At 40.7% G+C, this 24,485-nt stretch overlaps 1 protein-coding gene across 6 annotated transcripts; it reads right to left on the bottom strand.

Annotated features, from left to right (window-relative positions):
- Positions 1 to 9,175: 9,175 nt before the first annotated feature.
- LOC103439095 (regulator of nonsense transcripts 1 homolog) lies at positions 9,176 to 22,890 on the bottom strand. Of its 6 annotated transcripts, none has more exons than XM_070815145.1 (29): positions 21,939 to 22,890; positions 19,296 to 19,547; positions 19,025 to 19,195; positions 18,822 to 18,872; positions 18,615 to 18,707; positions 18,395 to 18,490; positions 18,252 to 18,302; positions 18,047 to 18,165; positions 17,568 to 17,676; positions 17,200 to 17,322; positions 17,053 to 17,124; positions 16,351 to 16,422; positions 16,184 to 16,250; positions 15,969 to 16,111; positions 15,813 to 15,884; positions 15,584 to 15,712; positions 14,254 to 14,409; positions 14,002 to 14,115; positions 13,819 to 13,917; positions 13,662 to 13,739; positions 13,396 to 13,530; positions 12,797 to 12,871; positions 12,529 to 12,640; positions 11,654 to 12,027; positions 11,480 to 11,542; positions 11,321 to 11,392; positions 10,423 to 10,554; positions 10,231 to 10,350; positions 9,176 to 9,975 (listed from the first exon to the last, which is right to left on the bottom strand). In XM_070815145.1, the coding sequence occupies exons 1-29, from the start codon at positions 22,458 to 22,460 to the stop codon at positions 9,832 to 9,834; spliced, it is 3,816 nt and encodes a 1,271-aa protein (XP_070671246.1). In that variant the 5' UTR covers positions 22,461 to 22,890; the 3' UTR covers positions 9,176 to 9,831. The 6 variants fall into 6 exon arrangements, with proteins under 6 accessions (XP_070671246.1, XP_070671244.1, XP_070671245.1 ...); XM_070815143.1 differs by having other exon boundaries at positions 12,523 to 12,640; positions 21,939 to 22,763; XM_070815144.1 differs by having other exon boundaries at positions 11,654 to 12,024; positions 12,523 to 12,640; positions 21,939 to 22,763.
- Positions 22,891 to 24,485: the final 1,595 nt, after the last annotated feature.

Here is a 24,485-nt window from a genome sequence, read left to right as displayed (position 1 = left end):
CCTTTTAATATTTTTTCTTTTAAATTTAAAGCTATAAATACTCTGATTTCTTCTTCGTAGGGAAGAAGGATCAATGAAATTGCAGACGCAGTATTCCAATTAATCCAACCAGCTCTCTTCAGTTTCGCTTCTTTTATTGTTTATACAAATAGATGGTGATGAAATTTAGGGTCTAAATCTCTTTAAGAACAACTTCTTTTCCAAAAATGGAAATTTTCATTGGGTTTGTAATTCATGTTTTCAGTTTTGATAACATATTTGCATTCAATTCATTTTTTAGTAATTTTATGGACTTCTTGCAGCAAATTAACTTACTCCGCAATTTTGTTAACACCATGTCTGAATTGTCGGGCATGTTTCAAATGTGAGTGTGTTGCCTCATTTCATTTTACTGCTTTAGTTCATAATCAAATAATTCTCTACTTTAATTTCTTCTCCAATTAAAGGAAGCATTTGCAAGCTTCCACCAAAGAAACGCAAGAAGAAAGGCGACTATTAAATGACCTTGAAGACAATTTGAATGGAGAAACACATAACAATGGACATTGTAGTTTCTGTCTCAACTTTCTTTCTAAACGGCACGTAGCGCACCGTGATATAAAATAGCCTTCTCGCACGCGTATAGTATTTAATAAGCAATATGTACACTATGGCTATTGTATTTTATATTTAGTTTTTTTTAGTTGTGTAAGATCATCAAAATATTTTTTTTTTCTTAACGGGTAACCCGTGGTTAAACTTGTTAAGGACCCATTATTAATAGATTCTTAACCTTTGACTGATAACCACTCGATTAGTTAATGTGTTGATTCGAAATCCATTATTTTCGTATTATTTCGAGTCTTGTTAACAACTCCGCCGTGTAAGTTTATCTTACATTGCCGGTCCCAAGCCCGGATAAAGGAGGAGGGGGAGGGCGTCAGGTAGTCGACAGCCGGCACTCCATGATCACGTCGAATCCTTATGAAAATGAATCCAGAACGAAATCGCGCTAAAGCTAGGGCGTCACCCGTAAGTGGCGCGCTGTGTGGCCTGAGCACAGTGATAAGTGAGCAAGGGTCGCTGTATCTCCATCGGCACCCGGATGCAGTGTTAAATGAGCAAGGGGGCTATAGAAACTTCTTTTCGAACGACTCCACTCAAAGTTGTTTGGGAGCATATGCTCCTATCAACTTTACACGGGACACACAAAAGAAGTACTTTGATCCTATTAGACGGGGAAGGGTGAAGAAGCTAGGACAGAAGGGTAGAGTTCAAGAGAGCAAAATGCGTTTAGGAACGTGGAATATAGGAACCTTGACGGGAAAATCTATGGAAGTAGTAGAAGTTATGGTGAGGAGAAGGATAAATATTATGTGCCTACAAGAAACTAAGTGGGTTGGTCGTAAGGCAAAGGATCTAGAAAACTCAGGGTTTAAACTATGGTATTCGGGCACAAATAGAACGAGAAACGGTGTTGGCATCATCGTGGACAAGACCTTGACACAAGATGTTGTAGATGTCAAGAGGGTAGGAGATAGAATCATGGCAATCAAGATTGTAATAGGACAAGAACTTATCAATGTGATTAGTGCGTACGCACCTCAAGTAGGGTTGGATACGAGTTCGAAGGAGAAATTTTGGGAAGACCTTGGAGACTTGGTGCAAGGAATTGCTCAGACAGAGAAGTTATTTATAGGAGGAGATTTAAATGGACACGTGGGCAGGGAGACAGGCAACTATGGAGGTTTTCATGGTGGCCATGGTTTTGGGGAGAGAAACGAGGATGGGGAAGCTATCTTGGATTTTGCAATGGCATATGATCTCTTCTTAGCCAACACCTTCTTTAAGAAGAGAGAAGAACATGTGATCACCTACAAGAGTGGGTCGTCAAAAACACAAATAGATTTTCTTCTAATGAGGAAAGGGGATCGTATAACTTGTAAGGATTGCAAAGTTATACCAGGAGAGAGCGTGGCTAATCAACATCGCTTGTTGGTGATGGATGTACATATCAAAAGAGTGAGAAAAAAGAACAAGACTTGGAAGTGCCCAAGGACTAGATGGTGGAATCTAAAAGAAGAAAAACAAGCCATTTTCAAAGAGAAAGTAATCACCCAGTGTGTGTGGGATAGAGAGGGGGAAGCTAACCAAATGTGGGATTCCATGGCTAGTTGTATCCGAAAAGTAGCAAAAGAGGTATTAGGAGAGTCCAAGGGCTTTGCCCCACACCAAAAGGAATCTTGGTGGTGGAATGAGGAGGTACAAGCAAAGGTGAAGGCTAAGAAGGAATGCTGTAAAGCCTTATACAAGGATAGGACCGATGAAAATGGTGAAAGGTATAGAAAAGCGAAGCAAGAGGCGAAGAAAGCTGTGAGAGAAGCTAAGTTAGCGGCTTATGACGATATGTATAAGCGACTAGATACCAAAGAAGGAGAGTTGGATATCTATAAACTAGCTAGAGCAAGGGACAAGAAGACAAGGGACCTAAACCAAGTGAGGTGCATCAAGGATGAGGATGGAAAGGTTCTTGCTACAGAGAACGCGGTTAAAGACAGATGGAAAAGTTATTTTCATAATCTTTTCAATGAAGGACATGAAAGGAGTGCTTCTTTAGGGGAGTTGAGTAACTCAGAAGAGTGTAGAAACTACTCTTTTTATCGTAGAATCCGGAAGGAAGAAGTGGGTGTAGCTTTGAAGAAGATGAAGCATAGAAAAGCAGTAGGCCCAGACGATATACCAATCGAAGTGTGGAAAGTTTTGGGAGAGACAGGTATAACATGGCTCACTAACCTTTTCAATAGGATTTTGAAAACGAAGAAGATGCCAATGAGTGGCGAATGAGCACTTTGGTGCCTATCTACAAGAATAAGGGCGATGTACAAAATTGCATGAACTATAGGGGTATTAAGCTAATGAGTCATACAATGAAGCTCTGGGAGAGAGTCATTGAGCATAGATTGAGGCAAGAGACACGGGTTTCGGACAACCAATTCGGGTTCATGCCAGGGCGCTCAACCATGGAGGCAATCTATCTCTTACGAAGATTGATGGAAAGATATAGTGATGGGAAAAAGGATTTACACATGGTCTTTATAGATTTGGAAAAAGCGTATGATAGGGTCCCAAGAGACATTCTTTGGAGGATTTTAGAGAAGAAATGAGTACGAGTAGCATATATCCAAGCTATACAGGATATGTATGAAGGAGCAAAGACTGCCGTAAGAACTCATGAAGGACAAACCGAAAGCTTTCCCATAACTGTAGGATTACATCAAGGCTCATCCTTAAGTCCTTACCTTTTTGCGTTGGTAATGGATGAGTTAACAGGACATATTCAAGGTGATATTCCTTGGTGTATGCTTTTCGCAGACGATATAGTGTTGATAGATGAAACTCAGGAAGGGGTAAATGCAAAGCTTAACCTTTGGAGAGAAGTGTTGGAATCTAAAGGTCTTCGCCTAAGCCGATCAAAGACAGAATATATGGAGTGCAAGTTCAGTGCAAATGGAGGCCAAAACGAGTTAGGGGTGAGGATCGGAGATCAAGAAATACCAAAGAGCGACCGTTTTCGTTACCTAGGATCTATCTTGCAAAAGAATGGAGAATTAGAAGGAGATCTCAACCATAGAATACAAGCTGGATGAATGAAGTGGAAGAGTGCATCCGGCGTGTTGTGTGACCGCCGTATGCCACTGAAGCTCAAGGGAAAATTTTATAAGACGGCAATAAGGCCGGCGATGCTGTATGGCACAGAATGTTGGGCGGTGAAGCATCAACACGTACACAAAATGGGTGTAGCGGAGATGAGGATGCTTTGTTGGATGTGTGGGCACACGAGAAAGGATAAGATTAGGAATGAGGATATCCGGGGTAAAGTAGGAGTAGCCGAAATTGAAGGAAAGATGAGAGAAAATCGGTTACGGTGGTTTGGACATGTGCAAAGAAGGCCTACTGACGCTCCGATTAGAAGATGCGACTATGGGACAGAGGTTCAGGGCCGAAGGGGCAGAGGAAGACCTAGGAAAACTTTGGAAGAGACCCTAAGAAAAGACTTAGAGTACTTGGATCTAACGGAGGACATGACACAGGACAGAACACAATGGCGTTGTAAGATTCATATAGCCGATCCCACTCAGTGACTTGGATTTTCCAAGTCTCCAACCAAGAAGTTTTCCTCACTCGGGAAATTAAGGGAACACTACCTTAACCTATATGCTCCACTCACAAAGCTTCAACATACAAGCTTCAACAAAAGAAAATTCAAAGAACTTAGCGAATAAGGCTTTGGTGTATTTAACACAATACGTTGAAATGAAGGAAAGCTTATTTATTGATATCCCCGATAAGTTACAAATATGTACATATACTTGAGTCAAAATAAACAAACAAGAGGGAGCCTTCACAAAGGTTGCTTAGGAGAAGTTTCAGCAGTCGGTAGAGCCCCAGAAAGAGAAGGCACCGGAGGAGGATCATTCGGAGCCTCAGTACTGGACAAAACCCTAGAAGGAGGAGGCATCAGAGGTTGATCATTTGGAGCTTCATTACGCGGTACAGCCCCAGAAGACGAAGGCAATAAATGCCTTTGGAACAAACCCACAAATCTCTGATGATCAAGTAAAACCTGACCATCAGATTCCTTCATCTGGTCAAGCTTCCTCTTCATGTTTGTAGCATAGTCATGTGCGAGCCGGTGCAACTGTTTATTCTCATGCTTGAGCCCTCTAATCTCCTGTTTGAGACTCATCACTTCAGCCGCCAATGATTCAACTTGGCGGGTTCGAGCAAATAGGCGTTGGGCCATATTAGACACAGAACCTGCACACTGAACACTGAGAGCCAGAGAATCCTTAACAGCCAACTCATCAGACCGTTTGGAAAGTAGTCTGTTATCTTTGGGAGTGAGAAGGTTCCTGGCCACTACCGCAGCGGTCATATCATTCTTCATCACGGAATCCCCAACGGTAAGAGGACCAGTAGGGGAGACGAAGGATGGGCGCCATATGTTGTCTGGAGAAGGCGGGGCTGCCTCTTCAACAAGGTTCAAGTCAAAACGACGGTCGGAGGGGCCAGACATTTTCAAAGGTGTTAAAGAGAGAAGAGGTCGGACAAATCAAGATCTTAGAAGTGCAAGAATGGAGCTTCTACTGGTGGATATTCAAGTGTACTTTGGAACTTAATGTCAGCCCCTATAAAAATCTGCACTCGACGAAGCTTCAGAAATCGAAGAGGCGTTTGCTTTCTCAAAAGCTGGGCTGCTCAGAGACCACGAGGGTCGATCTCAGAAATCGAAGAGGCGTTTGCTTTCTCAAAAGCTGGGATGCTCAAAGACCACGAGGGCCGATCTCAGAAATCGAAAAGGCACCTACTTTTCCAGCCTTGTCAGCACCTGTCACACGCACACTCAGCTTTGCGGAAATTATGGGCATTCTGTCGAAGATTTCTGACGAAGTAGAAAGCACATGAATCGTACTGTTCAATCACCCACTTCCCACACGCAACAGTAGCTCATGGGTACCACAGATAACTTTGCCAAAGTTCTCTGACAAAGTTGAGACACGTGAAGCTTGCAGCTCCCACTACATCGCTCTGACCAAGAAGGGTAAAAGAATTGCAAAGAAACAACACTAACAAAGTTTAAACACATAAATTTTGAAGGTTTAGCTACCATATTATTACCCACAAGGGTAAAGGAACAGTACCACTGCTGGATAATTGGAAAGTCCCGGTGTGTCAACCTCTGTGCTTCGTGGCAAGGTAGACTAATAAACATGCCCAACCTGTACTCACATTTGAGAAAACACTCCCAACAAGATTGCTTGCTCCAAAATCGAAGAGGCACCGCCCTCCGAATCTCGAGAGCCAGACTCCCAACATGATTACTTTCTCAAAAATCGAAGAGAGGGTAAAGGAACAGTACCACTGCTGGATAATTGGAAAGTCCCTGTGTGTCAACCTCTGTGCTTCGTGGCAAGGTAGACTAGCAAACACGTCCAACCTTTACTCACATTCGAGAAAACACTCCCAACAAGATTGCTTGCTCCAAAATCGAAGAGGCACCGCCCTCCGAATCTCGAGAGCCAGACTCCCAACATGATTATTTTCTCAAAAATCGAAGAGACACCGCTCTCCGAATCTCGAGAGCCAGACCCCCAGCAGGATTGCTTTCTCAAAAATCGAAGAGGCATCGTTCTCCGAATCTCGAGAGCCAGATCCCCGACAGGATTGCTTGTTCGAAAATCGAAGAGGCACCACTTTCCCAACTTCAAGAGCTGGATCTCCTTGGATAAAGCTTGTCTGTAATCTTCACACGCAACATCAGCTTTCCAGATACCACAGACCACTTTTCAAAGTGCTCTGACAGAGTTAAAACATGTGAAGCTGGCAGCTCCCACTACCGTGCTATAACCAAGCAGGGTAAAGGAATAGCATTATTACTTGATGTTAGGGAGACTCCTATATATGTCGACCTCCATCCCTAACGGACAGGCAAACTTGCAAAAATGCTCAACCCTTTCTCTTATCTGAGAGGGCACTCCCAACGAAGCCTTTCGAAATATTCAGCTTTCTTTCCCCCCGATAATACCTCTGTAAACAAGCTATACTAGAGCAAGAATATCTCATATCATCAGGGTTAAAAGCAAGAGTATCCCATATCATGCTTTTTCCCTGTCTTTTCCTTTGGCCTTGTTCTTACCTGCAAGACAAGGAGAAAGAGAGCAATCAGTCAGCACTTGGAATCAAGCTTCCAGCCAGGAACTGACTGCCTGGAACCCCTTACCTGATTACTTACCTGGCATTGCTCTCGAGTACTCATCTTCAACATCTTATGCTTCCAGGGAAGATACCGCATCTGCCTGAGGAACAAATAGGGCAAGTGAGAAGGATACAAGGAAGCATGTGGAGACAAGCGTAACAGCACACGTGCCGATACATCCACTACTCTATCAAAAGCAAAAGTATCCCATATCAGCAGGGTCGAACGTACTCTAGATTTGATGGACTTGTTTTGACCCTCAAATTCTTCAGTCGGCCCTATACTCTGGAGGAAACCAGAAAACCCTCCAGCCCAGTTCAAGAATAAGCCTGTGGAAAGTTACTTCTTCAAAAGCAAAAGTATCCCATATCATCTCTCCTCATTTTTCTTCTCTTTATCCTTCATGCTGCCTGCAAGATAGGGAGAATGTGAACAATCAGCCGGAGCTCTGATTGCTTACCTTGTCTGTCACCTCTTTCAGCAGATCCCCTAGCTCGGCGACTTGGGGGACTCCTACTACATGGTTTGTATCGCGCTTGACCAAGCATGAAACTACAAGTAAGCTTCAAGTGAAATTGATACATTACCTTGTGCATCTCCACCAGTTACAGATACCACCCCTGGATGGAGGAAGAGTACTTCCAGAGAAGATGCCACATCTACCTATGAGACAGATAAGGCAAGTCAAGACGATACCACACTCCGGTACTTAGAAGTTTCGTGGCTACGAGATCATTCTCCCACAATATTTCCTAATGTCATTTGTACTAAATCATTCACTTGTACTCACTAAAGGAGAGCTTGAACCTATGTACTTGTGTAAACCCTTCACAATTAATGAGAACTCCTCTATTCAGTGGACGTAGCCAATCTGGGTGAACCACGTACATCTTGTGTTTGCTTTTGTGTAAACCCTTCACAATTAATAAGAACTCCTCTATTCCATGGACGTAGCCAATCTGGGTGAACCACGTACATCTTGTGTTTGCTTTCCTATCTCTATCCATTTATATACTTATCCACACTAATGACCGGAGCAATCTAGCGAAGATCACAAAAAGTGACCGTTTTCGTTACCTAGGATCTATCTTGCAAGAGAACGGAGAATTAGATGGAGATCTCAACCATAGAATACAAGCTGGATGGATGAAGTGTAAGAGTGCATCCGGCGTGTTGTGTGACCGTCGTATGCCACTGAAGCTCAAGGGAAAATTTTATAGGACGGCAATAAGGCCAGCGATGTTGTATGGCACAGAATGTTGGGCAGTGAAGCATCAACGTACACAAAATGGGTGTAGCGGAGATGAGGATGCTTCGTGGGATGTATGGGCACACGAGAAAGGATAAGATTGGGAATGAGGTTATCCGAGGTAAAGTAGGAGTAGCCAAAATTGAAGGAAATATGAGAGAAAATCGGTTCTGGTGGTTTGGACATGTGCAAAGAAGGCCTACTGACGCTCCGGTTCGAAAATGTGACTACGGGACAGAGGTTCAGGGCCGAAGGGGTAGAGGAAGACCTAGGAAAACTTTGGAAGAGACCTTAAGAAAAGACTTGAGTACTTGGATCTAACGGAGGACATGACACAAAACCGAGCGCAATGGCGTTCTAGGATTCATATAGCCGACCCCACTTAGTGGGAAAAGGCTTTGTTGTTGTTGTTGTTGTTGTATTTCGAGTCTTGTTAACGAATCGTATAAGAAGTTGTCAGGCCTAAACATAATGACCATGAAACAGATCCAGAGCACAAACCAAACCCTAGTTATCCAAGAGCTAGATGATGTCAGCAACTCAACAACAAGCCGAGCTCTCACCGGCTCATGGGTTTGGGCCTCGTAGCTGGTCCTACCCAATTGGATGGCCACTCAAGGCCCAGCCCACTTCCACTTCCAAGACAAGTCGGTACTCGAGCTCAGTGCCGGCACAGGACTCCCCGGATTGACAGCAGCTTGGCTTGGAGCGAGCCTAAGTCGCTCTCACGACTATTGGGCCACTCCTTCACAGGGCTATTGAGGAATGTGGGGGCCAACGGACTCGGGGATCGAGTCGAGGTGAGGGAACTGTGTTGGGATTGGACGAGTCATTGAGAATTTGATGTCCGACGTACGTGTTCTATAACCCGGATGAAATGGTTGGCTTGGCAGAGACGTTGAAGAGTGTGTGCCGCAGATGTACTACGGTTTGGGCGGCAACGGACGTCAGGCCGTGGACCGCCGAGTGCCTGAGTGAATTTGCACATGAAGGTTTCGAGCTCGTTGAGTTCCCGAGCCAAATCATGGAGATCTTAGACGATTGTTTTCTTTAATAGTAACAAGACGGGGCCGGATGCTGCGAATCTTGCTAGTTTTTCGTCGAGTGGTTCTTCTTTTCCTTGGTTTTTCCAGAGACTTGTCAACAAAATATGAAAAGGGAAAAGGGAATCGAGGGGAAACGAAGCCGGATAACAGAAACAAACCGATCATTAGCCTTTTTATATACCACCTGACCGGGGTAAAGGGTTCAATGCCAAGCAATACAGGCACTGAATAAACACTTGCTAAAGATTTCATCATCGTCGATGCAAAATTATAATGTAAGAGTATAACTACATGTCAGGAGCTGAAAGGGTTAGGCGACTTTTCCCCAGCATGCTGTACAATTTTTTTGTGGTAAAACTGCTTCTGTATATGAATAAATTGGGTCATTTCCCTGTCAGTCGGCATATATAGCGCGCTCCGTCTCTTCCGGTGCCAGAACCCTTTCGCCAAAAACCATGCCATGTAATGCTCTCATTTCACTTAACCATCTTTTTCTTGCCTTTCTTCGGAACAATACAAAACTTCAAGCAGGTAATATTGGGGTTATCCTTTTCTTTCTCAGCAGCGGATGTGCTGCTCTTGTTTGCTCAGACCCCATATTCTCATTTGCCCACTCTATTTGATAGTATTCTCAAAACCCAGAACACCTCAACTACACGTTCTGGAGATAGCCACACTGATCGCAACCGACAAATCTTCCGCATTTTAGGGTAGTTGTATTTGGGCACACAAGAGAGCACAAACCGAGTTGCTGAATGCAAATACTATAACCCATCACAGCCATTATTCCCTACTGTCTCTTAACCATTGTAGTGGAGTTTCTGATTTTGGGAGGTCTGACCCTGCAGCTGTTGCTGCTGTTGTTGTTGTTGTGGGGCCTGCAAGTTCATTGGCTGTGTGTTGTAATGGGCAAAAGGCTGAGAGTACAGTGAGTTCATAAAGCCCTGCAAATATGTCGAACCTATCAGCTATTAGCACTGGCGAGGATAACCACCACCAAGCCAAAATATGACTAAATATGACTTGAAGAAGAACAGAGGAAGAATGCAGTACACATTTTCGTCATATACCCAACCCACTAAACTCTGTTGAAGAGCAATGTGAAAGGACCTTCTAATTACGGAACAGCCAAATGTCTACTTCCCATTTCTTTATCTTCCCATCGCAATCTATTAAATAGCATTGGTATAAAATGAAACCTGAGACTGAAGTTGATTGGCATTTGCGACTCCATAGTGGTTCTGTGATGCTTCATCCTGTGATGGGTCATTAAAGCCCACCTGAGTAAATAGGCCTTGTGATCCATGAGGCATGTAGTCCTGTAAGAAAGCAATTGAGAATTGCCCAAAGCACAGTAAAAATTTAACGACAACAAAGGGAAACTAGCAAACCTGAGACATGAAGTCATTCCCCGTACCAAATCGAGAATATCCAGCTTGAGAGTTCTGGTTCAGAAAGTTCCCTGGAAACCCACCTTGTGCTCCTTGAGTAACATAATCAACACCATATCCACTTTGAGAAGCCTGTCAAGCATGCTAGCATCATGTCAGTTTTAATTTTTCGAATACATGACTAATTCTGCAATTGCAAGTAATAGAGGTTCTTAAATTACATAACATAGTACATTAGGAAAGTAAATGGCGCAGACACAAAAAGGGCAAGGGAAAATCCTCCTATAAATAACCTTTTCCTTTCAATTTTTCTTTTGCATGATGTAGGAATTCTTCTTCCATGTGAAATTAATTCATCGAAAATGTAAAAAAAAAAGGTAATTAATGAAAAACATTGTCCAACATCCTTCAACAAACCACTTAAGGCATAGCCCAAAAACACAGGCTAAAAATGCATATTTGGTCACTATACTTTGCCTCTATTTCATTTTCGGTCAGTGTGTTTGGTTTTGCAAGGAATTTAAAAACAATTTTGAAACTCTGGTAATTAACAAGTTAGAATCCAGATTTTAATTTTGGAAAACAATCTGTCTGTTTTCAAGAAAATGTTGCTAAGGGACTGAAAGACCACGCTATAGGCCTCCTAAAACTACTTACACTTCTCGGGTTTATCCACTTTGCATTGTGATAAAATTGCTAACAAAAATTGAAATACAGTGACTATATTGATACATTTAAAACCACAGGACCAAAAGTGATTTTGAGTCAAAACACAGTGAACAAAAATATATTTTACCCAAAAATTAAATCCAGAAATACACTGCAGAAACAAACAAATAACGTATGGCCCAGCATACACTAAAAATACAACAAAAGAAAAAGCACCGCAACTTCGTACCTGAGTGGAGAAGTCAGCAACATTATACGGAACATGTGATCCCTGACTTTTAAAGTCATCACCCAAACATTCCTGGCAACATAAAATCAAACATGAAATTAAAAAATGAATATCAACATGACAAGTTACTACGAACATCATGTTTAGTACGAGAAAAACCTGAGACATGCCCGCCATGGAAAATCCATCACGAAACGTTTGGCTTGGCCCTTGAACTGGCATCTGTTGCATACAACAAAGAAGAGCACATGCATCAGGCGGGATGAGGGAACAAGATCTAGGGGAGAATTGGTACATGAGAAAAACAGATGGATAAAATGGGCCGGTACAAACATTATTGACAAATCCATGTTGAGATAAGGGGCCACCAACAGATGGTTGGCTATTTGGATTTTCAAGAGAAGGAATGTTGAAGGTAGACCCCATATTCCCAACATTTTGTTGTGTGCCTTGCTGGTGCGGAAGATGACTGCCAATTGGAGAACCGGCATTCCCACGTCCTGCCCCAAAACCACGACTTCCAGGTTGAGGGACATGAGGAACAGCTCCAACTGGTCCATGCACAGCTCCACGAGTTGGAATAGCATAAGGTTGAGAAAGGGGTCCTCCATGAAATGGCGAAAGAGGTGCCCGAGGTAATGGATATCCAGCCGGATGTACACCAGGCTGGGTACCATTGGGTGGGCCAGGAGGTAGGTAAGAACCTGCTTTTGGCATAAACAATTTATAAGGATGAAAGACAAATCATTATTTTAGAATACGAGACCAGTTAAGGTTTTCTACTTATTTATTGGATTAAAACTTAGAACTCGGGGGTTAATTATTTTATCTATTTCCTTGTCTATGTGGGATTAATTACTTTTAACTTTTAAAGGGAAAAAAATTAACATTTCAACGCATGTGAAACCGTTTATTTGAATCACCATATCAAATGAACCCAAGTTCATATACTAAACACTAACATATCAATAACCATTACGTTAAAAGTGTTGGCTTCAATTTTTCATTTAGATTTCTTCCCTTTTTCATCCCTACTACTTTTGTATTTGGTGGAATAGGAAAAGTAAAAGAAATATCAAAACAAATATAACAAGAACACCATCAGAGTAAAATGGAAAGCGTGGAGAAAACAAACAATGCACTTCATCCTACAATTCCTGGAGAAAGAAGGTAAAAAGGGAAAGATAAAAGTACTAACATACCCCTACCCCGATTACTTCTTCTATCAGCACTTTGGCCAGCTGAGGCAACAGACCCATAACTGTCATTGGGGATAACTCCAGGACCACCACCATAGAATAGGCGACGATCATTGTAGATCTGTGTCAACATAAGAGCAAACACAACAAATTTACATCCATCATAAATTGGTGATCTCATAATTAAGATCCAAATCCCACAACAGATTAAAAATATGAGTACATCAAAAGAAAAAGCATGAAAACTTAATTTTTGCCTTCTCTGCTAGTGACATACCTTTTTAGGCTTTGGAAATTGCACCATACTCTGCTTCAGGTTATTTAGCGGCCCCTCAACCAAGCACTCGTGTTCCTAACGGTGTATAAAATGTCAGTACTATGGAATGCTAAAGTCTGTATATCAACCCATACAGAACAATCATTTTTAATGGGCACATGACAATCAAAGAAAGAAGAAAAGGTGAATAAAATAAACAGGAGGAAAACATAAACAAAATTCGCAGTACATCATTAATTAGCAGTAACAAATATGCTGCCAGCCGTACAAGTATTAGCCAGCTGCCACCAATCATTCCCAATATGACTTCTTTCTTTTGGAAACTACAATTGAGCGACTCACTATACTGCTTTGGTAGTACACATAACTTTATCTATAAATGGACACACTACAAACACAATGAACCAGAGGACCTAAAAGGACTTGAGAAAAACAGGACGAGAACAAAAAATACATATCTAGCAGAAAAAATTGGTCAAGTTAAATAACAAAAAATACTTGAGAAAAACTTAAGTCTTTTTCTATTAGCTGGAATAAAAAACAAAAGGCACAGGTCAACACACACCAACAATATCAAAATTACAGAGAACAGTTAATACCTTGTAATGAGTCAACAGGCTATTCCACAGTGGCTGCTTACTAAGAACTTTAGGGTTTCCAAGAATGACAATACCATATCGAGCGCGTGTTAGAGCAACATTGAGCCTGCGAGGATCATTAAGGAATCCGATGCCCTGAAAAAGGAGTGTATTAGCCAGGAATCCTCACCCCCCGCCGCAGCAGGGAAATAGCAACAAAACAATTCAAATGTATATTGATAACAGAAAAATGTGCATACTTCACACAAGTGGTTTTATGAACTCACCTGATGCTCATTACTCCTTACACACGAAAGGATGATATAATCCTTTTCCCGTCCTTGAAATGAATCTACGCTGGCAACCTGTAATAACATAAACAATGAAGCAATATAGACAAAATAGGTCAAGAGCAAAGGCTTCTACATGTGATGAATATATTACCTCAATTTCCTTATAAAGTTGCTGTCTGAGAGCACCATTTCTCGACATATGGTTCACAATATAAGCTCTCTGTCCCTCATATGGTGTGATCACTCCAATCTATAAAGTGTATTTTTATTAAATTAATGAAACATGGAATCCAGATATAAAATGCTAAACCCATAAGGAATGTTGTAGGTTCACCTGACTAGGGACTACGCCACTCCTCAAGAATGTTGTGACAATCTTTTCAACGTTAGCAGCCTCAGTTCTGTTCAGATAGGATGTTCCACTAGCACTTATCTCCTCTTGCCCCATCTATAACACAGCTGTATGAGTCCAGAACAAGTCTTCGGAGAAAATATGATCTAAAAATGTCGACAGAAAAGCACCTAGTAGACTCTTTGCAACAAACTTTTAGATGGTTTAAATTATTCGACTGGCACTTATTGTTACCTGTACATAAAAGAACATGGGACGATTGGGAACCGGCCAAGGAAAATCAATGCCCGATGATTGCCTTTCATTGATGGTAACTCCATTTTGAAGTGTGCCCTCGTAGAAGCTGTTAGATGGAAATTCTGACAAGGCTGGATGCATTCGGTATTGAACCTAAAATTAAATCACACAAAATATGTTAGTCTTGCAACACATGCAAGCAAGAGCAATTTCACTGTGAACGACATACAACAAGACAGAAAGTGTCATAAGCCTCTTAATGGTGCACTGATAGCTACACTATGCAACTTAATATTTGAATCAGAAACAAGACTGATGACAGAAAAGAATTAAAATCAAATAAAAAAGAACCAAACAAGTTAAATGTTGAGAATAATCCAAACAAATTAAATCATAATAAAGTTTATTTGCTCACAGAAGCTACGGAAAATGTGATAAGAAGGGAAAAAATAAATACAGGTACCTAAACTCCAAAGCAATAAACAATGAGTTAAGGGCAAATACATTGAGAACTGCAATAAGCTTCCAATAAAGAGATAAAGATAAGTAAAGCAACAACTTCATTGGCACACTTTAATATTGAATTGAATGTTCATGCTGTAACATTAAGAAGAAAAGACCAATATCATATCTATTGATGAATGGGTATACAAAACAGTGTTTTAAGGGCGCGCCTAAGCGCCTTTGGAGGCAGGATGCGAGTGATAACGCCTCTGCCCAGTGGGAGTGGGCAAAAACTCGCCAAGGCACGCCCAAAGGCGGTTGGCGGGCGTTCCCAGATCCATCCGTGACCCAAAATCGAAGTCAAATGCTCTGTTGTCTGGGTAAATCGAAGTTGAAGGTTCTGTTAGGGTTGCAGGGTGTGCAGCGTCTTCATGAGGAAGACGACCGTGAAGAAGAGGAGGGATTTTTTTTTTCAAGGACTTGGTCCAAAACGATGTCGTTCACTTTAGGCCAAGTCTTTAATTTTTTTTAAATGACGTGGCCCAAAGCAACATCATTTTGGCCAAGTCTGTTTTTCTTTTATTTTTAAAACCACAAGAGTCCCCTGTTTTCCCTGTTTTTCTCAGCAGTCCCCTATTATTTAAGGTCCCGTAAGGCTTCGCCTCACACCTAGGCGGGGCTATCCATGGAACGCCTTGCCCACACCTCTGCCTTTTAATACATTGATACAAATAACAAAACTCAGATTTCATCTCTGATTATCCAACATAAAAGAATAAATAAACAAACAAATAAACGTAAAAAAAAAGGCAAGTAAATGTACACTAGCAATGATACTATGCGCAGCTACCCATGCAGACACTGAAAACTGTGGACCAATTACCTGCAATCTAATTGGTTTCACACCAAGTATAACGAGGCGTTCAAAAAGAGACTGGGCAAGCCCAGCACGAGCTGCTTTCTTGCACATAATGACTGGACCAAGCTGGCAGTGATCTCCAACAAGAACAACCTAATACAGAAATTTCTCATCAGACTCCGGGCAACAACTTGTTAAAAATCAAGCTCATAATCAAAATTTAGCAACGTCTACGTATTTGATCTCAAAGTACCTGCTTTGCCCCAAGAACCAAAGGAATCAGGCATTCAGGTTCTGTAGCCTGAGTCGACTCATCAATAAGTACCTACAAGCAGAGGATAGATTTGTGTAAGCTATTTTTAAGTTGTGACAGATAGTAACTAACTGTTAATTTAAGACTTATTTCAACCTGACGGAACCTAAAATTGGCCAATCGAGGATCTCCAGCACCAACACATGTGCAACAAATGACATCAGCACTCTGAGAAATCTCCCTCTCGGTTGCCCGCTTCAGTGCCTTATATTTTTTCTCATCATTACTAGACAACTCTCCTGTAAAATTTCAGGAACTAATGAGCATCAACTCAAGACAAATATACATAGTTTTTAGAAAAGCGAAGTGACCTTGCTCATCCTTCAATTGTTGCAGCTTGTGAAGTTCACTCTTTTCTGACATGTCAAGATGACGAACCTGAGATGAACAGAGTCGGTATGCATCCAGTTAAATAAGTGAACATAAAGAAAAGCCGGACATGAAAAATTATTAATTAAGGCAACAAGTCAATACAAACCTGGTAATGAAGGGTTAAATGCTCAACAGGAGAACTTACGGCTTCCCTTGATTTTGCACAAAGTCTAACAACCTTAAATACCAAAAGGAAGAAAAAAAAATCGGACAAATTCATAAGAAACTTACCATTACCAAAGAGACATATAATACATAAAAACTTTTGCAATGTTTGATGCAAAAATGAGTTAATTCCTGAATCTCATAAACAGCACAAAACTGTAAACCAACTAGTTTCAAACAAATAGAAATCAGATTACACACTGCTATGCTTTACAAAGCAGAACAAGTGATACTTGAGAGGGAGTCATTCTAAGATGGAAATAAATACGTTTAGGTACTCATTTTCTGATTTCTTGATGCTTGTTATTACTTTTCTTTGATGGATATAGATTTCAGCTTAATATAAAAAGCAACAACATGAACAGTGAACAACCGATCTATCATAAAGAAGAGCAATCTAAAATTCAGAGAAAAGGAAACTACTAAACAGCCGAGCAACAAAACCATCATTTAACCCAGGTAAATAAGAAGCTCTCCAATCTAATAAAATATAAGAGAAACAGAATCCATTTATGTATCTGCACAACATTGCATACACAACCAAGGGGATATTTAAATATTCATTCAAAGAGCCACAAAAACAAATGGGACACACTTTAGAGTCAGTATAATTGCAGGCAAAGGCCAAGCACTAGTCCTCTACCTTCAACCCAGTTGCACTTATCTTCTCAGCTAGTTGGTCTACAGCAACATTACTAGGAGCACACACCAAAACCTGGTAAAGAGAGAAATTGTGATTAAAACACGGGCGAGAGAGAGGGACAGGAAATAACAAATGTTAGTTATTTACCTGTCCCTGGCCTTGTTTAGCCATGTGATACACAATTGCTGCAGAAGTCACAGTTTTTCCTGTGCCAGGTGGACCCTGGATCAAACTTATAGGCTTCTGAAGGACACTCTTTACAGCAAAAACCTATCAATACAAAAGTGTAAGACACTCAGATTAGACCAACTACAACAAAGGATCCTGAAAAGGACCTAGAAAATGCTGTTACAAAATACTTGGGATAGAGATGCATTTGATGTGAAAAACTAGTATATAGAAAAAGAGAGGATAAGCCAGAAAACAAAGCAAAGTACAGAGCTCTTCAACAAAAATCTCTTCAATGTATCATGAACATAGAAGATAACAATAAGTGTAAAATCAAAATATCATACTTGAGATGCATTGAGCTCCGGAAGACCAGGTGCACCAAAACGGCGAGGCAATGTGTTACGGACCATTTGAACCTCTACTTCATGGCCTAACAAATGATGATAAATATATCTGCACAAATAGTATAAAGAACACTTAAGTTAAATGCAAAACATTAAAATCGCTGCAGCCTGACATGATTTATTTTCCTTTCATTTTAGGTAACATACTTTCATTGAATAAAATACAAACTGAAACAGCTAATGCAATATCTGCTCTAAAAACCAATTTATGCTTGTCATCTCCATAAAATATTTAGCAATACAAGAATTATAACACAGAAGTAGAATCAACACTTATAAGTCGCATAATGATAAGCATGTTATCAAATTTTTATTTTTTTGGAAACAAAAGGCTGTTCTTTCTAAAACTTAAAAGTCTGGCAAAGAAGATGCGGAAAAAGGAAAGGATGAAAAAAAAAAAAAACCCACTGCAAACCTACCCACTAACACTTGTCTCGTCCACTGCAAAAGCTTTCATAGCTCCCTGCATCCGATCAAAACTTGTACTCTTCCAGACAAAGTCAACACTGAAGCCATGGTTCAGATCAACTGGAACACCCTGCACACAACATGAATACACATTAGTAACAGCCAAGTTTAATGAATTAGATAACAATATATACGCTGCACTAATACTAAAACTACCTGACTGGCACGAAGTTCAAGTGCAACCTCTTCTTGTGGAGTTAACTTGATCTGAAACAGCAGATAAATACTATTGAATAAGTGCCACAAAACTAAAACACATATACAATATATAATCTTAATGCTTCGGGAAGGAGGCATACAACATGTCCCACTGACTGCCATGCTGGATGAGCTGCATCTCCAGAATAACGAAGCCGCAACTCATCACCAGGTACAAGGCGCAATTCATTGTCTTCCTGCGGCAACCAAACAAAAACTGAATGTTCAAAATACATACATATGAACAGAACGAACTCCATGCATATGGTACTAAAAGAATTCACCAAAAAAAAACTGTACAAAGTTTTTGCAGATAGTCACCTTTGTAAACACAAAATAAGCAATACGCTTCTTATTAAGACCAATATCCCACCGAATTGTGACATTATCTTTACTTTGAGATTCTTTCATCATCTACAACAAAAATAAGATCATAAGAACTTAACAACTTGCCTGTTCTGTACCACAGGGATCATAAGAAATCTTTGAATTGAAAAGAAAAAGGAAAACAGAGGTTAGTCTTCATACTTTATCATAGTCAGCTTCAAGTTTAATAAGTGGTGCAAACACATTTTGATACTGCATCAGAAACAAGGAAAACATCAGCTTATCAGCAAAACATCCATTTAGAAGATGCAAATTCTCCAAAGGCTTCCTATGTCATAAAATGAACAAGATTTCAGCCTTCTCAAAATTTCAAAGCATATGCAATGAATTCCAAACAGATTCACCTGGTAAGCATCTTCATACTTCAAGGCCACAGGTTGGGGTTCATCGTCCACACCCGGCTTCTCGAGATCTTCAAGGGAAGCATCAGGATTGGTCTTCCAAAGTTCTTCTACTTTATTTATTTGTTGAGCACTGATTTGGCGCGCCCTTAGCTGCTCCTGTTCAGACGGGACCTGCAAAGCACAGCATCTTAAAACCCCTAAACAGAAAACCATAAATTGCCTCAGATGAAAATAACTATTAACCTAATGATAGAGTAGTGAAATACCAAACCTTAACAAGCCACTGCAAGAAACACCTATCATCTATCAGGGGACACCACTGGCTCAGATCCCAGTTCATATCCTTCAATGCATTAACACTTAAGCAGGGTTCCCTACAAAGAAGAACAACAACACTCTCTGTCTTGGCTGAAATAAATCCCAGAAGGAATACATTACGACATCCACAGTTGTAGCATTCAAGGATTGTTTCTCCCAATGGGCTATCTTTATGAAGACAGACTTCCTTGTGTTTGGCTCGGACCTACAAAACCCAACATAAGAGTTATCAGAATGCAATGTCTATCCCTTATTAATAATGTCAGCTAATAGTATACAGCAATTGAAAGATTTATCTTCAAGCTTGCATTTGGGAACCAACCATATGCAACCACCTAAGAATCAGCACGCTATTGAGAAAAAAAGTTATGTATGATATGAGGCTCTAACAGCTGGTACTTTCATTATATTTAACAGAAAATTTGTGGTTGCATATCCTTAAAAATTCGCACGTGAAAAGGCTGTTCAAAGCATCAACAAAGATTAATTTTTCAAGATTGAAAAAGTTAAAAGACATGAATGGAAGAAGCAGTTCAATTTTTACAAAATTTATGTCTGCTCAATGTGAAGTGAAGTCAAATGAGGCAGTTTATGGTAAGTTCCCATTACACTAGAGCGAAGAAATTGAAGCCCAAGTAATTTAGGGCCTATTGGGATTGCTTCGGGACGGGATAAATGCGCTTGCTGACAGCCAAATGAGCTTTCTGATTGCGTTTGGAAAAAAAAACTGTTTGAAGTGCTTCTGGATCATAGAAGGCCTTTCTGAAAAAGCACCTGCTAGATGCTTCTCCAGGAAGCACTTTCAACAGCTTTTAGAGGAGGCACTTGGATATTTAATAGAAATTTCAATGCATTTCTAGTGTAAGCACTTCTAGTTCCTACAGAAGCAATCCCAAATAAGCCATCATCAATTATACAAAACATTTACTGGCATCACCTAGATATTAAAACCTTCAATTCAATCAAACTCGACCATAGAAACTATGACTCCTTAATTTAGCTTGTAATTTAACCAATGTTTTAAAAGGCGAAAGCAAAGCCAAGGCGTTTCATGAATAGTCCCGCCTAGGCGAAAGCCTTGAGGCATGAGGCGAAGCCTCACAGGACCTAAAATTATTAATATACATAATATAATCGACAATAGAGTTGAAGTCAAACATATAGAGTCGAAATCAAACATCTAGAGTCAAAATCAAACATATTGAGTCAAAATCAAACATTATAGAAGAATAATCAACAATCAAATAAAAAGTTTATTCACTGTAAGTGAGAAACCTTAACCTTTAAAACAAAAAGGCCCCTGCTACGCCTCACGTGCCTACCTCGACCACGCCTAGGCAAGTTTAAGCTTAATCCCGCTGGGCAGAGGAGTTTTCCTCACTGCCCCGCCTCGAAGGCCGCCTAGGTGCGCCTCAAGGCTCATTCTTTTAAAACATTGATTTTAACTTTAAAAAATTATTTGGAGCCCATCCATGATCCCACTCGAGCTAACATAAATTGAAGGAGGATATGAATGATACTCTAATGCTCTATCATACAATGTAATAATAAGAGTACTATCAACTCAAGAACGGCCACATGATTGGCAGAAAAGAAGTATCAGAAATCAAATCATGCAGTCTTGTAAACACCAAAATCTGAAGCATAATGATGGTTGCTTAAATCATATTAAACCAATGTAATCGTTAACTCCATTCGTATGTAAGATCCAATGACGTCCACGCAGACAAATCAGAGGAATATTGATCCAAAATTTCTGGTCAAATGCCTTTCATTAATGGAAGTTTAATAATAAGTGGTGTGGGAAGTAGAAGACTTCCAAATTTTCGTGTCAATAAATAAGTATCTCTATAAATTTGCATAGATATATCAGAGCACATTACTGCGTATGTTATTACGAAAAATTATTTAAATCAACTCCTATATCTATATATTCTAAAATATGAGGCCAAACCTAACTGTAACATCAACATGAACCAAATGAATCTTCAATAGCTCAAAAAGTTGTTAAATCATTCATGCAACCAAACTACAACTCAACAAAAAAAAAAAGTCCATGAGTATAAGGTGCCATGATTAATAATTGACTGGACCCATCACAAAGGTCCGCTTATATGTGTTCAGAGACTAAATTGACAAAGATAAATCATCAGAATCTACCTTCTCCTTACCCAGATTGCTTCCTATCTCTCGGTGCACTTTTGTCATCCAATACCATGTTTAAACCAAAATTTCATCATCGACTCCAACATGTAGAACTAAAAACATCTTGAAACAGGGATAATAAACCCAAACATCATGGGGCTATAATATTGCAGCTCTAAATGTACCTAAAACTAAGTTCAATCTTTGTACAAGCAATGCCAACACGTGATACCCATCATCGTATCAGCAAGTTTGTCTCTCAAAACAAAAAACACTTATTGCTCTGCATCCTCTTACTACTAAACTTCCTCCAATGGCATCCATTTTGCGACTAGTACTTTCCACTTCTTACCCAAATTCCCATTGGATTCATACCCGAAAATTATAATCGCAAAACCCAAAATATAAATAAAAAGGCAGAAACAATAGCACTCCGAACCAGGTGAATTACCAGGTGATTCACAATATGGGAGCCGGACGTGTTCCCCCTTGAATTACAGAACCATTTTCGACACGAAGGCACATTACACCTCACAACGCACGCCGGGTTCGACACGCCACAGTACCGGCACGCATGTTCCGTGAAATCCCCTTTTCCAAACTCGTAATTGTCGTCATCCCCAGTGTCCTCAAAGTTAAGCACACTCATCCCAGCCGTTGGGACGTCAACCACCTGATTATTCCCGGCCTTACTGCCCGACCCACCTGCCCTAGCCTTTGTGGCGCTGCCAGGGGCAGCTGAAACCGGTGATGCATCAGGCTGGTGGTCTCCACCCCCGCCACGGTCACGGTCAGTGGGTTCCGATAAGGAATCTGAAGCGGTGGGCCAGGCGACAGGGGACCGAATCGGGTCGCGGAACTCCGGGTAGTCAAGGTCCTCGCCTTGGGTGTTGAATTCGAGGAAGGTGTAGGCGTCATTGGCGGTGTCGGGCTGCGACGCCGTGTCAAAGAGGTTGTTAGGCTGTGAATCCATGGTTGGGATGTGGAATTGAAATTTGTCGAGGGTTTTGATAAGATTGAAGAGAGATGAGGAGAGTGAGAGGGGGTTAGGGTTAGGGTTAGGGTTCGGTCAGGAAACGAATGCGAAGAGAGAAGAAAGAGGTTTCGGAAGAGGAGAGAATGTGGGAGGTGTGATGGTTGTAGACGTCATGGGGGGAGAGAGAGAGAGAGAGAGAGAGAGAGAGAGGAGGGGAGAGAGAGTGCGTGTGAGGGGGTTTTGTTAATTCTGTTTTTGGGCGAGTACCCATATAGGTTAAACTGTTTATGCAATATTTGTGACGCGCCACTGTGATTGGGCAGGTGACTGGGTGCAGTCTCTTGGAGGAGAAATTCGTCAGTGTCCAAATCGGATCGACTGTTTCTACGGATCAAGAGACAAAAATCACCTTCTATCCCACCATCCTGATTTTGTCCCGTTGACGGGCCACATTTTGTGTAGCACACGAGTGTCGTGATTAACTCAAAATTAAAGTGTTGGATATGAATCTAGAAGCGGTGACAATCGGACAGAAGCAGAGAACAAGTGTATGAAGAGTACCGACATCAGGGCGATCGATCCGAGATGAGTAGCAAAATACTCTCCTATTTCCTGTTTTGTTTATGGGTCGCATATGGGCCAAGTTTCGCACTTCTTGCTTGGATTCTTTGTTTGGTGGTTTTGATAATTTACTTATTTGATTAGTATAAAGATTTGAATTCCTTGCCTATTAGGATTCGGATTTGACTTCCTATTAGGATTCTCACTGTATAAGTCCTATACTATAAATACGGCCTTAAGGTTTGTTATTTGATGTGGTTTATTTGAGTGACAAACTTGCGAAAGTCAATTTGTGAGTTTGAGAGAGAACAACTTAAGAGAATCTTCTCTATTGGTTTTGGGTTTTCTACTCGTCTAGTTTAGGGTTTGTAATTTGTGGGATTTAGGTTGTGAGAGTTAAACATCATTCTCTTTTTGTTTAGTGAAATTTCTTGTTGTGCTTCGCCTGTGGCCGTAGGCTTTACACTGAACCACATTTATCTTTTGTGTTCTTATTTTGAGATTATTTGTTTCTTTGCTTTAGCCTACAAAGTTGATATTTGGTACTTTGTTAGAATTCGCTTCCGCTTGTGCTCTCCTTTTGGTAAGGAGGACGTAAGCGCTCGGACTTACGTAGGTGGCATAATTACCGTCAGGTGAAGAGAACTTTTGACATATTAAGATTATGTAAGAAACATATGCATATATATTAACAATTAAAGAAAGCATGAACTCAAAAACAAATCTAAGTCCCATAAAATTCAAGACCTAGTGAGTGGTAAACTAAGATTGTTTGCAAAATGATTGAGCTTTCGTACCCTTGAAGCTCATTCTTTTGTTAGCAAGGTAGTCACCCAAGTGGAGGGCTTTCAAGTCCTCTCCTTACTCCTTGGATCTTTTCTTTCTCCTTGGTTATTTGCACCTTGCTTGTTCTTTTGCTCCTTGAGGATTTGGTGAATAGAATCTTGAAAGCTTCCAAAGTTGAAAGCTTCTTAGTCTGCACACTAAGGATGATGTGTGAAGAAGAGATGGATGATCTAGGAGATGATTGAATGCTAGTAGAATCACTCTAGATGGCCAGCCTCCTTAGAAGAAAAGAGAAAGTGATAGTTCCCTCTTTTAGTTCAAATAAAAGCTAATGAGGTTTGTGCTATAATTCCACTTTTATAACCCCTCACAATTGAGTGGCGAACTTGAAAATAAATGTTGGACCATGATTTTCTAGACTCAAGGCATGTGGCACCTTAGGTGGCAAGAAAGATCGGAATGCCCATGGGACGTGATAATTAGGCAAACAAGTTGAGATGCTTGATGTGGATCAAAACAGGTTACTTTTATAGGCCTATTAGTCATATCAGGTCAGCCTTAGTCAGATCGAACTAGCCTTAGTTAGATTGGACTAGCCTTCATCAGATTGGACTAGTATTAGTTAGACAAAGTCAAAATACCAAGCGAAGTCAAACAACCATAAACAGATGGACT

Source organism: Malus domestica, chromosome 16 (assembly GCF_042453785.1).
Source record: "Malus domestica chromosome 16, GDT2T_hap1".
In the NCBI taxonomy this organism is placed as follows: domain Eukaryota; kingdom Viridiplantae; phylum Streptophyta; class Magnoliopsida; order Rosales; family Rosaceae; genus Malus; species Malus domestica.
The sequence above is the reverse complement of the archived record's forward strand: the minus strand, read 5'-3'. Positions and strand labels throughout refer to the sequence as shown.